The 15,313-nt window shown below is 33.2% G+C and overlaps 2 protein-coding genes across 2 annotated transcripts; both read right to left on the bottom strand.

The window, feature by feature from the left end:
- Positions 1-1,853: 1,853 nt before the first annotated feature.
- On the bottom strand, positions 1,854-6,068 carry LOC142629031 (GDSL esterase/lipase At3g26430-like). The gene is made up of 5 exons (XM_075803031.1): positions 5,825-6,068; positions 3,328-3,537; positions 2,865-3,034; positions 2,514-2,784; positions 1,854-2,113 (listed from the first exon to the last, which is right to left on the bottom strand). Exons 1-5 carry the CDS (start codon positions 6,066-6,068, stop codon positions 1,854-1,856), a joined length of 1,155 nt encoding a protein of 384 aa, XP_075659146.1.
- A 2,340-nt stretch (positions 6,069-8,408) lies between these two features.
- Positions 8,409-11,444, bottom strand: LOC142627147 (GDSL esterase/lipase At5g14450-like). The gene is made up of 5 exons (XM_075800949.1): positions 10,893-11,444; positions 9,899-10,108; positions 9,642-9,814; positions 9,071-9,341; positions 8,409-8,911 (listed from the first exon to the last, which is right to left on the bottom strand). Exons 1-5 carry the CDS (start codon positions 11,215-11,217, stop codon positions 8,658-8,660), a joined length of 1,233 nt encoding a protein of 410 aa, XP_075657064.1. The 5' UTR covers positions 11,218-11,444; the 3' UTR covers positions 8,409-8,657.
- Between the last annotated feature and the right edge of the window lie 3,869 nt (positions 11,445-15,313).

Here is a 15,313-nt window from a genome sequence, read left to right as displayed (position 1 = left end):
TGATGAGATTTTCGCAATTGGTTTACGTTGAATTTGGTACGTTACTACTTTGTCTTTTCTTCATTGTTTCTAAAAGCTTAGTATTATGTTTGTTTTTCTTTGTTGCAAGAAGGGAACCTACAGACGTTTGCTTTTATTTTGATGAGTTGCTCTTCTGTATTTGCTTTCCTGAATTTGGTTTATAATTGGTTTCCTTAGTTTGTTATCATTATTCTTTCCATATCATTATCTTATCTTATCATTTTTATTTTTATTTTTTTGGTTTGTTTGATGAGTAATTAATTAAAATAGTGAATATTTTAAATAATGAATTGTGAAAGCAAGTTAAAGGGCATGTAGTGGTAGACAGTAGAAATTGACAGAGAGATAGAAATACAATTCACTATGATCAGTTTGATGAGTAATAAATTGTGAAATAATTTAAATAAGTAATTATTTCTTTTTCTCCATTATCACTTTAATTAGTTAGTCCAAGTATTACATAATCTGAAATTTCCATGAATAAAATGTTAATTCAACCTCATTTTATGTATGTTTTGGTTTCAGTATTCTTTGTGATAAGAATTGTGTTTATGAATTTTACAGCCTTTGAATGTATTCTAAGCAGTGCTCTCTCTTCCTTCTATTCTTTTTATTTTTGATGTTTGTTGTTTTTCTTATATTTAAGCCTACTATTATTTTTTGTCTTTTTTTAAGGGTGACATAACAACAATTTTGGTAGATTGCATAGTAGGCACATTGGATCAATTTAGGTTAGAGACTTTACCAAAATTATTGTATGATTCAAGGCTCACATAAAGTGGTAGTCAAGTGGTTGTTAAAGACCATTTTTTTTTTTTTTTGTAAATATCCTACCAATGCCTATATTCATTAGTATAACACTACATTTTCAATTAATTGAAACTGTTAAATTTTGGCTTCATTTTTCTCAGTCTCATCTCTTTTATATGAAATTTAATATTGTCATTTGTTGTGCCTTTCACAGCAATTTTTTTAAAAGAAAATACATTTTTTAAAATTAAAGGATTTATTGGTGATTTAATAGTAGCTAATGTTGAGAGCCTTTCTTAGTATTATTATTATTATTTTTTAATGTTGAAAGCCTTTCTTGGTTTTTTTTTGGGGGGGGGGGGGTGCTTCTTCAAGCATCCTAAAGTTTAATTATGGATGTATACTATGTGCCTATCTTTTAGGATTAAATATAACTACATAACTACCATTTAAAATAAATAAAAAAGATTAAATAAGTAAAAAAGTTGATAATTTAAGTTTTTAGAATTTTAAACTTTAGTTTTGGTTGTGTACTAAGTGGTTACCATTAAATATAACCTCATAACTACCTTTTTTTTTTTAAAAAAAAAAACAGTTGACAACGTGACAGCCTTTAGCATTTGAAAATTTTGTTAATAAATTATAATAGATACAAATTATTAACTTTTATCCTCTAAAATAGAAAAGGTTCTAAGTGCGTGCTACCCAAAAAATAGAAAAACCTCTGAGCATGTGTTACTAAAAAATTTTTAGGACTCTCTCACTTCCCTAGAAATTTTTGTGAGTAAAAAAATGCAGAAATTTCAAATTATGATGAATGAAAAGTAATCTTTACAAAAAAAAAAAAAATTAAGAGCCTTAAAGCACGCGCTCCAATACAAAATAAAATGGTTAAGAAAGAGGTTTCTTTGACCCTGAAAGAATCACGCGCGTATTCAGAGGCTAGTATAAAGTAAAATGGCTAAGAAAGGTTTCTTGATCCCAAAAAAATAGAGAGAGAGAGAGAGAGAGAGAGAGAGAGAAATTTTTTGTGAGAAGAGGGAGAATGTTTTTTTTTTTAAGAGAGAGAGGGAGAATGTTTATTAGTTTCTTTGACAAGCCATATCCAATGAAATAGGTGGGTCGGTAAATGAGCCACTAGCTATTTGGTTGAATACCCATTTGTTAGCGGCCTCAGTGAAATGAGTCCCATCCCAATTAACTCGAACCGATAGGTCTTTGCATGTATTTGAAATCACAATCTCTTTGCCACCTATTGTCTTGTTCAACCCACAGTAGTTCTTCAGGTGGTAATTATATTTCCCACCTTGGCCACAACATACAATAAAAGGCTTCTCGAATCCTTCAAATTCAACAAGAAGAAAAAAATTCATATGAAAAAATTTATCTGAAAAAGATAGATTTTCGAGGTTTGGAGGAATTACCTTACTAATTCTTCCATAAAAATAAAAATAAAAATCTTACTAGTTCTAATCTAGACCTATCACTAATATAATTTTTTTTACTTATCAATAATTGCTTACTACATCAATTGTTTATAAAGAAAATCTTGTAAAATAGTTTGTAATTTTAACACTTTTCTTGATAAAATTATCTACGTGTATTTTTAATCACATTACCTATTTAATGAAATCGTAAAACTTGTAGAAAATCTTAATGATTTTATGAATTTCCATTAGCCGAGGAAGTTATTTATCAAATCAAATCAAATCCACTAGTGTAAAAAGGATGCAAGGAAGTACCATATTTTTTGGCTTGGGTAATGAGGGTGTACTTGACTGAGTAGATATCAACATAGGTGATTCTTGCCTCTGGAAGATCCTTCCTGAGTTGGGCTAGGGCTTCTTTTAATTTGAGATTCAAATATTGGGCCGCCTCATTGAATGGGCTGGCGCAGCCATATTTATCCATTTGGCCCGCTGTAATAAGAAATCGGTCCAAAAAATATGGAAGGCAGCCCAATGGGCCGGTGTTGTGTACCCAAAATATTCTTCCATCTTCACCATATATTTTCTGCATGTAACTTGTAAGCCATTCTCACACTTGAATAAAAAATAAAAAAAATTGAAGTGATTGTTATGAATTTGTAGTACCTTAATGATATTTGAGAATTGGCCCATTACATCAGGAACATATGCCTTAATTTGTTCAGTGGTCAAGTTTTTTTTGTAACCAGCAGTAAGATCATTTTGGCCAATGTCAAAGGTGTACAGAGCTTGAGAAAAATAATCCTCCTGGGGTAACAATTTCTCAAAGACCCCTCCTGTGCAAGATATTTTTTTGAAACAATATTCACATTTTATTTTCAACACCAATATGATAATCAAAGTTTTTGCAAAAAATGATACATCTAAGAAAAGAAACATGAACACTGTGCACTCTTGGTGCAGTGATCATTCCATAAATATAAGTGCTTGTAGGATGTGAGAGAGGGAAAGGGGGAAGAGCTGGGGCTCAAGTCTCTAGGAAAAAGTTTCATACACATATACACATAAATTAAGTTAGAGTAGAATTTCTATTTTATATCAAAAAAGAGAAAAGAAACATGGGAATCACCTTGTTTTCTCAATATTTGGGATCTTCTATGAAAATCTGAGAATTGGGCAAACTGCACGTCTAATGAAATGGGACTATTTCCACCCAGTGCAATTGGCATATCCTGAGGTCCAATTGATGATGCAACAGTTGCAAAATTGGCTCCGTGGCTAAAGTTTGAACCCACAGAGTCTAGAAAAGCACTAAGATACGGTAACCCAAAGTTTTCCGCTGAAAATTAACAAAGAGTTTTTCTTGTACAATTAGAACTAGTATGCTACACTTTGAGCATCCACAGCAGTGGAGCTAAAAAATTAGTTTTTTAGCTTCACTAAAAGTTACTTTATCTATTTTACCTATACATATCTACACATATGCTGCAGCAGTAGATCTATTTTAGCTTTCAACATAATAAAATAATATAAATATCACAATAAAATAATAAATCTCATACAATAAAATAATATATCCCACAACTCAAAAAACATTCACAGCACCAACCACAACCACCTTTACCATCAGCCACAGTCACAACCACCACCACCACCACCAGTCCACAGCAGCAAAAAAAAAAAAAAACCAACTGAAATCTCCAATCTTTTTCCTCAACCCAGACCAAACAAAATCACCAATTATAAACAAAATAAAAAATCACCAATCATAGAGCTGGGCTTCGGTGAGGAGGACAGTGTCGGCGTGGGTCTGATCGGCGGAAGAGAAGTGGGTCTGAGGCGGAGGCTGATCGGCGGATCGGCGGTGAATCAGCGTTGGGTGAGCATTGAGATGGTGGACTGGACATCGGCGTGGGTCTGATCGGCGGAAGAGAAGTGGGTCTGAGGCGGAGGCTGATCGGCGGATCGGCGGTGAATCGGCGTTGGGTGAGCATTGAGATGGTGGACTGGACATCGGCGTGGGTCTGATCGGCAGAAGAGAAGTGGGTCTGAGGCGGAGGTCTAATCGGCAGATTGGCGGTGAATCGACGTTAGGTGAGCATTGAGATGGATCGGTGACTTGGGGCTTGGGTCGACTTGGGCAAGTGATGGATCGGTGACGTTAAGGCCGGCGGAGGTGAGAGTGACTGAGAGAGAGAGGAAGAGGCACGAAGAGAGAGAGAGAGGAAGAGGCACGGAGTGACTGAGAGAGGGAGATCAGAGAGGTGAGAGTGACTGAGAGAGAGAGGAAGCAAACATTTTTATTATTTTAATCGGGCTGGGAGTAAAATAATATTTTTTTTGTTTAGCTCTCATGAACAGTGCACATCAATCTATAGATGTGCACTGTTCATTAGAGCTAAAAAAAAATAGATTTAGCTCCACTGTTGGAGCATGCTTTTTGATGTTTGAAGAGCTAAAAAATACCAATATAGCAATATACCACCACTGCTGTGAGTGCTCTTAGTAGTCCTCCAAATCAAGCATACTTTTGACCTCCATCTTAAGAAAATGGAAATACCAATAGTTTTTTTTTTCTTTTTTCTTTTTTTGGTTGGTAGGAGTAAAGTTCAAAGATTAATAACAAACTAGTCTCGTCACACGCGTTTCGCACGTGCGATGAGCCTTTTTATTTTTTTAATGTTTTGAATTTACATGTTTTACTTATGGCGTTTATTTTATTTTTTTATTTTAAGAAGTTTTATTAGTATTTGACTACTAATATGAGAGAGAAATATGGAAGTGAAAAAAAAACAAGTCTAGTGATAAAAAAAAATGGTACTTTTGTGGAAAAAAAACAGTTTTATTTTTTAAATTTTTTTCAAAAAGAAGAAGTTGTATTGGTACTTGACAACTAACGTAAGAGAGAAATGTGGAAATGGGAGAACAAAGTTTTTTTATTTTTATTTTTTATTTTATAATTTAGCTAAAAATTAGGAGTTTGTATATTACTAATTTTTCATGTCTGATCCTATAATTTAAGCCTTAGAAACGGATAAATATGAGGGTATTTTGGGTATCTAAATTGAGAATTCCAAATAGGAAGGCCCTTAAATAGTAGTATAGACAATAAAACTTTCTGTTTCTTAATTCATTTCTTGAAGTTGAATGATAAAAATTATGAGATAATAATCTTATATCATGTATTTTCTATCCATATAGATATGCAAACACTAATGTATTTGACTATTTTCTATATAATATTAAAGACAAAGTTTAGTTACAAAATTGGTTGTAACCTAGGGCTACAAGCTTAGTTAATATCTTTTTATTGTAGGCGACTTTTGATAAATTCACCATTGGATTACATATTTTTCTTATATCCACCATATTTGCAAATTTTCTAGAAAATTAAAGCTCAATAGTTATGTCATCAATAAATTATTTAAATTGCAAGTTTTTATAATTTAAAATTATACATGAAATATAAGCTTATAGATCAAATAATATCCAATTAACACAAAATTTGGTATATGTATTAAGAATGGAAAGAACATACAATTCAACAGTTAGATTTTTAAAATATGTAGTAATGAAAAAAAATCAAAAATCAAAATCAAAACATTAAGAAAGAGAAATGGAAGTACCGATGAAATCAATTACAAGACGCCCATCACAAATCCGTCCAGATGGGGTGTGGAAATATGTTTCTCCATTGGGCGGTGGAACTTGTCCGAATAATGCTGAGTAACCACCGGTGTCTGCATTTGAGGCACCAAAGTTGAATATAGCAGGAAAACTGCATTTGGTTGAGATGGTAGGATTTGGTAGTAATGCCAATGAAATTATCAGGCCAAAGATAGCATATAAGGTGTGAGACTCAATGTCCATGAGAGACACAAAGAGATCAACTTTTTTTTTTTTTTTTTGTGACTCAAACAGATCAAGCATAGAAACAAAGAAAATATGGTATGACTAATGTCTATTTGTCTCCATCTAAAAAACCATGCCATTGACCTGTTCCAATGATGGTTTTATAAATTGTACACTAAAAAATTTGCTTTTGTTCTCGGTTCTTAGTTTTTCTCTATTTTTATCGGTTTGAAGGTTTTTACTAGACTGAATTAGTACCCAGTTTCCAGTTTAACTAGTTGAACTGGCCAGTTCGATGTAATTTTTAAAAATATAGTTCCTATTATTATAATTTTGTCTTTATTTTGCAAAAAAAAATCTGGTTTTGTAAAAATTACTGACAATTAATTAATCATTTTCCTATATGTATATCTTATCTAAGTCTATATATTTCTATATAAATAAAAGTTAGCTTTTAGAAGCTGTTATACCCATTGGATATCCTACCTGATTGCCAGGTGTAGTAGTAATTTTGTGGCTAATGCTTTAGCTAAAAAAGTTAAGAGCATTGTAGGCTAAGAAACACGGGTATGTTTCAGGACTCGGGTACAGGTGCAGGTGTAGGACTTGACAATTTTTGAAAAAATAGGACTGCGGGTGCGGCGCAGTGCGGCAATTTAAAAATTATTAAAAATATTTTTATTTACATTTTCTATATATTTTTACTATTAAAATATTCTTAAAAAACACATTACTATGGCCTTGGTTCACAAAACAAAGAAAGAAGAAGGCAAGAAACACAAAACAAAAAAGAAAACACAAAAGAAGCAACAAATATTCAAAAAAAAATTGAGGAATGACATATTTAGGATGTTTGGGTCTCATTCAAAGCCGATTTCGGCTTTTTTCAACTGTTTAGATCAGTTTCAGCCATTGGCCAAAACGAGCCGATTCGGCCGATACGACCCAATTTTGGCCAAATCGGCCCAGTTTGGCGCAAATCAAAGTCGAGTTAGCGCAAATCCCAAAAAAAAAAACTCAGACGCGGCACCAATGCGCGGGCAACAACATTAATGGCTGCACCCCACATCGAGCCGTGTCGGACTCCGGTGCGGCACCCTCCCAGCCACGTCGGTGCTTCCTAAATTGTAGGATGTCAGGTCTGGTTAGATAAGCTGCTTGAAGACATTGCTCCTCTGGCCGAAATTGATGTTCATTAGTTTCTATTTTTAAATATATTTCCAAACTCTCTGTCTGGTTTCTCAAAAAAAAAAACTAATTTATTCTCATCAAATTTTATTTTTAATTCTTTGTTCTTATCAGCTTTTGTTTTTAACTGTTTGTTCTAACCAGATTTTCATTTTGCTTTGACAGTTTGGTTAAGGCTATGAAAAAAAATTTGTCAACCCCTGTTTTTAGTATTTATTCTTAAGAGTTTACTGTCAATTTTTTTTAATTTGAGCTAAAAGACAGCTGTCAAAATTCTTAACAAGGCAGGTACACATGCTTTTGTTTGGTATTAATTTGCTTCGTTAATGAGGGGCTAAAAGTTATAAACATTTTTAGTTTCTAAGACACTACAAAATTATAGATAACAATTTGTGATGTTCATGGAGAGATACACAGAGAAGTGTAGATGGTTTTTAATTTTCCTAACAGTTGAGTTGATAATAAGTTATTATTGATTTTCATATGAGCCTCACACTATTTTATTTTTTTATCATTAACAACTTGCCATTTCATATGGTCATCTCCATGGTAACTCAGTCCCATTCATATTCAACCTCATCATGCAATTTCCATAAAAAAAGAAAAAAGAAAGCTTCATTATGCATAAGACAATCATGGACATGGTGATCTTCATAGTACTGGCCACAACATACCCAAGATGATTAACAAAACCTGCAATTTTTCAACACCAACAAAAGAGAGATTTAAACAAGCCAAAAGATAGAAGCACAAAACTGTAATTATCACTCCATTACTTTGAATCATAGGGATGAAGAGCAGAATTTAACTTACCATGCTTCTTTGCTTCACTAATAAGTGTGTACTCTGGTTAATATATGTCGTGATTAGTAACCTGACAATACTTCATAGTTGCACTAAGTAAAAATCAGCAGTCTGAGGACCAACTTGGACAATTTGAGTTCGACAATAGATCGCCATCCTTAATGCTGTATTGGGCAGCTTTCCCTGTACAGTATATGTAGAGATCTCAACATGGACACAAAACAGATGGACTGATTTTTCTCTATTTCTATCTTAGATTCCAACACTGAGTCACTGAATCACTGATTAAAGATTATTTTTGACCCTAATGCTTCTAAAAATCTCGTTTATAGGATGCATAATCAAAAATAAACTCCATGTCTACAGTTTCCATGAGAAGCCACACAAAATTTTTGCTAGTCCCAACTTCAAGTGATATAATAACACTCATACAACATTGATCTGCTTCTTTTGAAACTTTTCAGTGCAAATTTGCGAAATGTCTGTACAAAATGAAATTCAAAGTTCTATTTCATGGGGGGTGGGAAATTAATTATTAACAGAAACACAACCGCAACTCTGATAGATCTTAAACTTTTCCATTGCAGGATATCCATTGGAGCTTCAGGCTTGTGATCACAAAAGACCAAGCTTGTGACAAGCTCCACTAATGGGGATCGGAGGGTTGGAAAAGTTGCCGTTAAGAATTTGGTTGGCTATCCATTTATTTGCAGCATGAGAATAATGTACACCATCCCAACTAATGTACTCTGAAGGATTGCTGCATGAAGCCCCTATGACTTCAGTTCCATTCACCATTGCCTTCCTTCCACAGTCAACATTGTAATCTCCAAGATGCCCGCAACAGTATCCATGTGGATTAGCAAAACCTGCATACCACCAACACCCAAAACTGAAACTTTAATTTATACAGAATTAAAATGAAAGTGAATTGCACAAATGTGATCGATCATATCAGAAAGGACTAAATTCTTTTGGTCCTTCATGTAGTCATAGTGTTACTCATGATGATCATATGTGAAGCTTACCAAGCTTCTTTGCTTCAGAAATTAAAGTGTATTTAGCCGAGAAAATGTCAACATAAGTAAGTATTGCATCTGGAAGTTGCGCTCCCAGTTGGGTCACCCTCTCTTGAAGCTGCCTGTTAAATTCCTTGGCGACCTCATTGTGGGACTTCACACAACCACTTTGGTCCATATTTTCTGGCTTTGGAGGATAATATATAACAGCAAAAGGCAAGCAGCCAATAGGACCTGTATTATGTATCCAAAATGATCTTGCTCCTAATTGGTATAGTTTCTGAAATAGCAAATCACAACAACGTTTATAAGGTTTAATCTGCACAAGTAATTTTGGTTACGAAATTGAATATGTTGAATCCCAGAGAAGGACTGTAGATTAGAGCAAGAAGTTCAAAATCAATATGGTCAACTTAAGTCTTCATAGCATGCTCCATACAGGTTGCAACGTGCATTTGGCCATAACATACCCAAGATGATTTAAAAGCAGATAAATAGTGCCTACTTTGTAGGATACAACTTGGTCCCTTCCTAAAATATAAGTTGTTAAGAAGCTATACAGAACATATATTTTCGTTACCTTGACTGCCTCAGCAGATTGATTGATAATATTTGGTATTAATGCCAGCACTTGTTTCTCTGTCATCGACACGAACCCACCATGAAGATCATTCTGTCCAATATCCAATGTGTATAGTGCCTTGGAAAAGTCCTCTGGTCTGGGGAAACTGCTTTCGATATATGAGCTTCTACCTGACAACAAGAAACTACTAATGCTTTCGATCAATCAAAAGCACAAAAATTTTCCAACTTCTCCGCAACAAATACACATCTAACCTTCCCTGTATAGCTCAATGGTGCGTGCTTTGAATTGTTCAAATTGAAAAAGCTGTATGCCAAGAGAGAAGGGGCTAAAACCCATCTCAAATATTTTGGCATCAACTGGCTGAATAGTAGACCCCGCTGTAGCAAAATTTGCCCCATATCGAAAATTTGTCCCAATAGAATCCAGATACCCGCTCAAGTATGGCAATCCCAGCTTCTCAGCTGCAAAAATGGGTACATATTGATAAAATGAGAGAGAGAGGGATTCATAGGATTTATTGTTGTGACTAGTTACAGATTTACTTTTAAAAGTTGGAATCTTTTATCACCAAAAACACCTAGTAATTGGCATTATGGCTTATATTGGCCTCCGAATTTTGCATGAAGCTTGACATCCAATGCTAACTACCTTATCTAATTCTATTGAAAAACAGGGTCATTTTACAACAATATCCTACCTTAACCTATTATATCATGTTAACTATTAAACGCGTGAGTTTCAGTTAATTCAACTATTAAAATCCTTGTTGCTGAATAAGGGAGCTAAGTTCGAATCTCACCTACACCAAAATCAAAAGGTGTCTTGGCTTAAGGATAAAGAAAAATCATCATGGAGCAAACATCATAAGTTCAAATCTATCATACCCATATTAAACAAAATGTTTAAAATTGGATGTAAGTTACATTACCAAAAAAAAAAAGTGTACCGCATAATTCTCATGAAAAACAAGCAGAAACGATGCTCTTAACCCGTCAAACAAATTAGTAAAAATAAATGTCCATCAGATCCATCATAAGAAGGAGAAGATGCAGAGAACATACAATGTTTGACATATCATTTACAAACCAAATCAAAATTTTTAGTATGTTCTCTGCACAAACAAATTCCCCAGGTAAATTCATCAAATGGGTATTTGTCCAACACATTCCTCCTCTCATAAATTACCAAAGTTTCTAAGTGATTCCAAAGGAAATAGGAAAAAAATGGGAAAGTGAGAACAGTCACCTATAAAGTCAATGACAAGTTGTCCATCGCAGAACCTCCCCGAAGGTTTACCAAAGAAGGTGTCACCATTAGGAGAGGGAAGCCGATCAAACGCCGCTGATTTGCCTCCAGTGTCAGAGTTCGAATCCCCAAAGTTGAATATTGCTGGAAAGTTACAATGACCTGAATGATTATTCAGTTCAATTTGATTGAGAGTTTTAGAGCGTCCCATTGCCATGAAAATTGAGAACCCAACAACCAGAAAAACCAAGAAAGCCACTGCTTCCACACTCCTTAGTGCCATAGCTATAGGACCCCTCCATCTCCTTCCGAGGTTAATATCCATTGAAATTTCTGCAACAAGTTGTATTAGACCTTTTGTCAAACAGGTGGTGGTGTTTCTGTTTCATCAGCCACTGTTGAATTTAGCAGTAGTTGGAAGGTACTAATAACTACTACTACGAGTGAGCAACTAATAAAAAAAAAACACGCACACTAATTGATAGCTGACACGTTAAACCTCTCGAATTGTACATTTTACGCTAGAGACACTCACATGTAGTTTAATAATCTGAGATGCAGACCAACTGTTTAGCTTTAGACCTCGGCAATGATTCCAAAAAAAAAAAAAAAGCTTGATTAAGGGTAATGTTTGTTATACACACATTTGTTCTTTCAGGGTCATTTACACACATGTTCAAATTTGTTCTTTCAGGGTCATTTACATTGCTACCTTAGAGCTCCTTAAAAAAAAAATACATTGCTACCTTAGAAAAATTAAATTTTGACTAAAGTGCAAATTGCACGGTGTAATTTTGACATATTTTCAATTAATTTTCATTTTTAAATTTTAGTCTTTTAACATTATTTTGTATTTAATAGAGTTATTTTGTGTAATTTTGTCCAATCTCACTGTTAATTTGTATTTAAATATAGTCGTAGTAATTCGTGTTAGTACATTTAGTAAGGGTCAGTTTGATTAGGAGTTTTGAGAGTTTAGAAGATTGTTTTTAAAACCCAAAACTTTATTTTGCAACCACAACTTCTCATAACTTTTTTACAAAAGCTAATTTTAAACTTAAAACACAAATTTCCAATAATTTATACAAATGCACCCTAAGTATCATATCATGTCAAAGATATTCAAATACATAACTCATAAAGTCTCTGATCGTTGAATAAGAGATTTATGGTTTAATCTAGGCTTACATAAAAAATTAATTGGTGTCTTGAGCTGATAATAAAAGAACACAATTAACAGAAGCGAACGTCAAAAGTCAAAACTCTATATGAAATATATATATATATATATATATATATATTTAATAACCTTGTCAAAACCTTTCAACCCTAAACACAATTCATTTAGTAAGCGGGTTGACACATTATGAATCACTAGTTTTGGTAGCACCAAATTAAAATAGAGCTTCTATTTAAAGAACTATGAAACTTTGTACTTTATATCATATAATGTTAATTTCATTCATATAAAATTTTTTAGTACACGCAAATTTAGAATAACTATTTAACAAGAAAATTATACTTGTTAAAAAAATTAGAGTAACTATGTCATCCACTCACTAAAAAGTTAAAAACTTCTAAGAACGATAATGAATATCGTCATCTTATATTTTATGCGTCTAAAGCAAGAAAATAAATTAGAAAAAGGAAAAAAAGAAAAGGCATATGTGCAATTGAAGTTTTCGTTAGATAATATTATAGGTCTAGAAGATTAAAACCTAGTAAATTAGTGTTTTCTAGGTAGCATATAGAACACCTTATATCACCAATATTTCAACTTTTCAAGCATGACTAAAAATGTTTTGGGACATTAAAATTTAGAGGGGATATTTCAGACATAGCACAATGGAATATTCTAAGAATCATAAGATTTTGTTAGAATTTGACCAAGAGATTAATAGTAGGGGGTATATGTTGATTTCTAAAATATAAAGGGGAAATTTATTGATTTTAAAGTTTAGGAGAATTGTGAACTACCCAAGTATAAAGGGGAGAATTGCCTTTTCCCCAAGATTTTTTGTGTGAAAAACTTTTTTTATTTTATTTTATATACTTTAAAAGTGGTGTGTAAACAAATAAACAAAAAGCTAGCTCAAGAAAATGTGCATAAGGAAATGGTATTTTCAGCAAATGTGAAAATATTGTGACAACAACAAAATGTCATAACATTTTCACAATAAACATTTTGTTATTTCATTTTATTTTGACCTATAAAAAAACTAACAACTCAACTATTATGAAAATATTATGACAATTTGTTAGGTCGGTATAAATATTCATAAACTTAAATTCTATGTCAAGCACATGTGAATATTAAAAAAGAAAAGAAAAAGAAGATGTTGAGTAGCAAGGGTCTTCATTATTTTTATGTAGATGTTGAGGCCATGCAAGGTATTTGGGTCTTTTAAACTTATTTGGTACCTCTCTTATTTTATTTTTATTTTTTTCATTGAGATATAATTTTAGTTTAGTCTAATCTAAATGTATGTATGTGAAACTCCCTTTAGGAGACTTAAACCTTAGCACTTACTCTCTTCACAGCCCACAAGTACTTATACTTATGGGGTGATCATCGCTAGTGGTGCGTACTGGTTATTTGGCACCTTCTTATTTTAAGGCTTTTAGAGCAACCACATCAGATGATGCATAATTACTGTTTATTTTGTAAATATATATATATATATATACTTTTTTTATTTTACACACCCATTTTTACAAAACACTCACATCAATTTATTTATTATACACCTATTTTATATAAATAATATTTTTTATTCTGCTTTTCCCTAACCCTCAAACTCTCCGCCTCTCTCTTTTTCCAAACCCACAAACTCATCCCTCAAAGTCTCTGCATCTCAAATCCCTCATCTCTTTCCTTCATAGATCCCTTATCTCTTTCACCTATTTCTTTTCTCAATTTTCTCTCATCTAAAACCCGCACACTCACAGATTTTCTCTGAGCTTGCTCTCACTCTGTCACCAAAGCTTGCATTGTTAGATCTCTCTCATCTGATTTCAAGCATTTTGCCACCATTGGGTTTGTATTTGATTTTGGGTTTGAGTTATGGGTTTTTCGTTGATGGTTTAATTTTGAGTTGATTTTCTGTGGATTTTAGGTTGATCAAGTTTGGTTTTCGTTGTATTTTGGGTTTCTGTTGTTTTAACGGGTGATGGTGGTGTCGGATGGATGGTGGGATCTGTGTTTTGGTGGTGGTGCTCTTGCAGGTTCTGTGAGACAATGAGAGATGGTGGGTTTTGCATTTTGTTTTAACGGATCTCCGCTGTTAGTAAGCATAGATCTCTGTTGCAACACCAATCCACACGCATCAAACGGTCCATGTGTTTTTGTGCGTCTTTTTGTTGGTTTGTCTGTGTGGGTGTGCTTGTGTTTGTGTGTATCAATGGAAGAAGAGATGATGAGGTAGAGAAGAAGTCTGAGTTGGTTTTGCAGATGGAGAAGAGAGAGAAAAAAGAGCGAAATGTGAAATTAATAAAATAATAAGATATACAACTACAATAATCGTGTATATATGCACAGTTATTGTAGCAAATGTGTAAATATACACAGTTTTAGAAGGACTGATGTGGAAGATTTTTGGAGCAAAATGTGTAAAATTTGTTGTTTTTTGTATTTTGCAAAGTTTTACCTCCATTGATGTGGATGCTCTTAGATAATATTAACGTTTTGCCTTTTTCGTTCAAACTCCCCATTTTGGCTTAACAATAGGACAAAACTTGATCAAACCAAACTAAAGTAGATAAAATGGAAATAAGAGAGGTTTTTTTTTTTATAATTGTTTTTAAATTTTTAGTTTGTTTGAAAAAAGCTTACACTTTAGAGTTTTTTTTTTTTTGGGTGTGGGTGTTTGATAATCTACACTTTAGAGTTTAGTAAAGAGTTATATATAAATGACACTTTTTTTAAAATGTGGATTGAGTCATTTCAAAATTAATTGCGGATGAAGCAATTTACCATTTACATTTAACCGTGGAGATGAAAAAGAAAACTAGAGGGTTAAAAATGGAGTCATTTTTATTTATTTATTTATAAGAAAGAGCATTCACATGGGCAAAACAAAACAAGAGTCTATAAAAGCAAGTAGAAGTGTAGAACCCTTAGAGCATCCACATCAGTGGATGCAAAGTTTTGCATCATAGAAAAAACACTTCATTTTACACATTTTAACCAAAAAAACAACTACATCAGTAGGTATAAAATTGTGCATTTATGCATAAGTGCTATAGTAACCGTGCATATATGCACGGTTACTATAGCTCTTGCATTTAATATTTTACATTTTTTTTCTCTCTTCTTCACCTCACTCTCTCATTTTTAGCTTCTTACTCTCACCTCTCTCTCTCTCTTTATCTCTGGTCCCTTAGTCTAGCCTCACCGATACGATCAGTCCAGCCTCATTCTC

Source organism: Castanea sativa, chromosome 3 (genome assembly GCF_040712315.1).
Source record: "Castanea sativa cultivar Marrone di Chiusa Pesio chromosome 3, ASM4071231v1".
Lineage (NCBI taxonomy): Eukaryota > Viridiplantae > Streptophyta > Magnoliopsida > Fagales > Fagaceae > Castanea > Castanea sativa.
This window is presented reverse-complemented; position numbering and strand designations above follow the sequence as displayed.

Coding starts and splice junctions, on each gene's coding strand:
- LOC142627147 (XM_075800949.1), bottom strand. CDS start 11,217: ATGGATATTAACCTCGGAAGGAGATGGAGGGGTCCTATAGCTATGGCA. Junction 10,109..10,892: donor ACTTGTCATTGACTTTATAG/GTGACTGTTCTC, acceptor CCATTTTTGCAG/CTGAGAAGCTGGGATTGCCA. Junction 8,912..9,070: donor TTCTGAAGCAAAGAAGCTTG/GTAAGCTTCACA, acceptor GGTGGTATGCAG/GTTTTGCTAATCCACATGGA.
- LOC142629031 (XM_075803031.1), bottom strand. CDS start 6,068: ATGGACATTGAGTCTCACACCTTATATGCTATCTTTGGCCTGATAATT. Junction 2,785..2,864: donor AATTCTCAAATATCATTAAG/GTACTACAAATT, acceptor AGTTACATGCAG/AAAATATATGGTGAAGATGG. Junction 2,114..2,513: donor TACCCAAGCCAAAAAATATG/GTACTTCCTTGC, acceptor TTGAATTTGAAG/GATTCGAGAAGCCTTTTATT.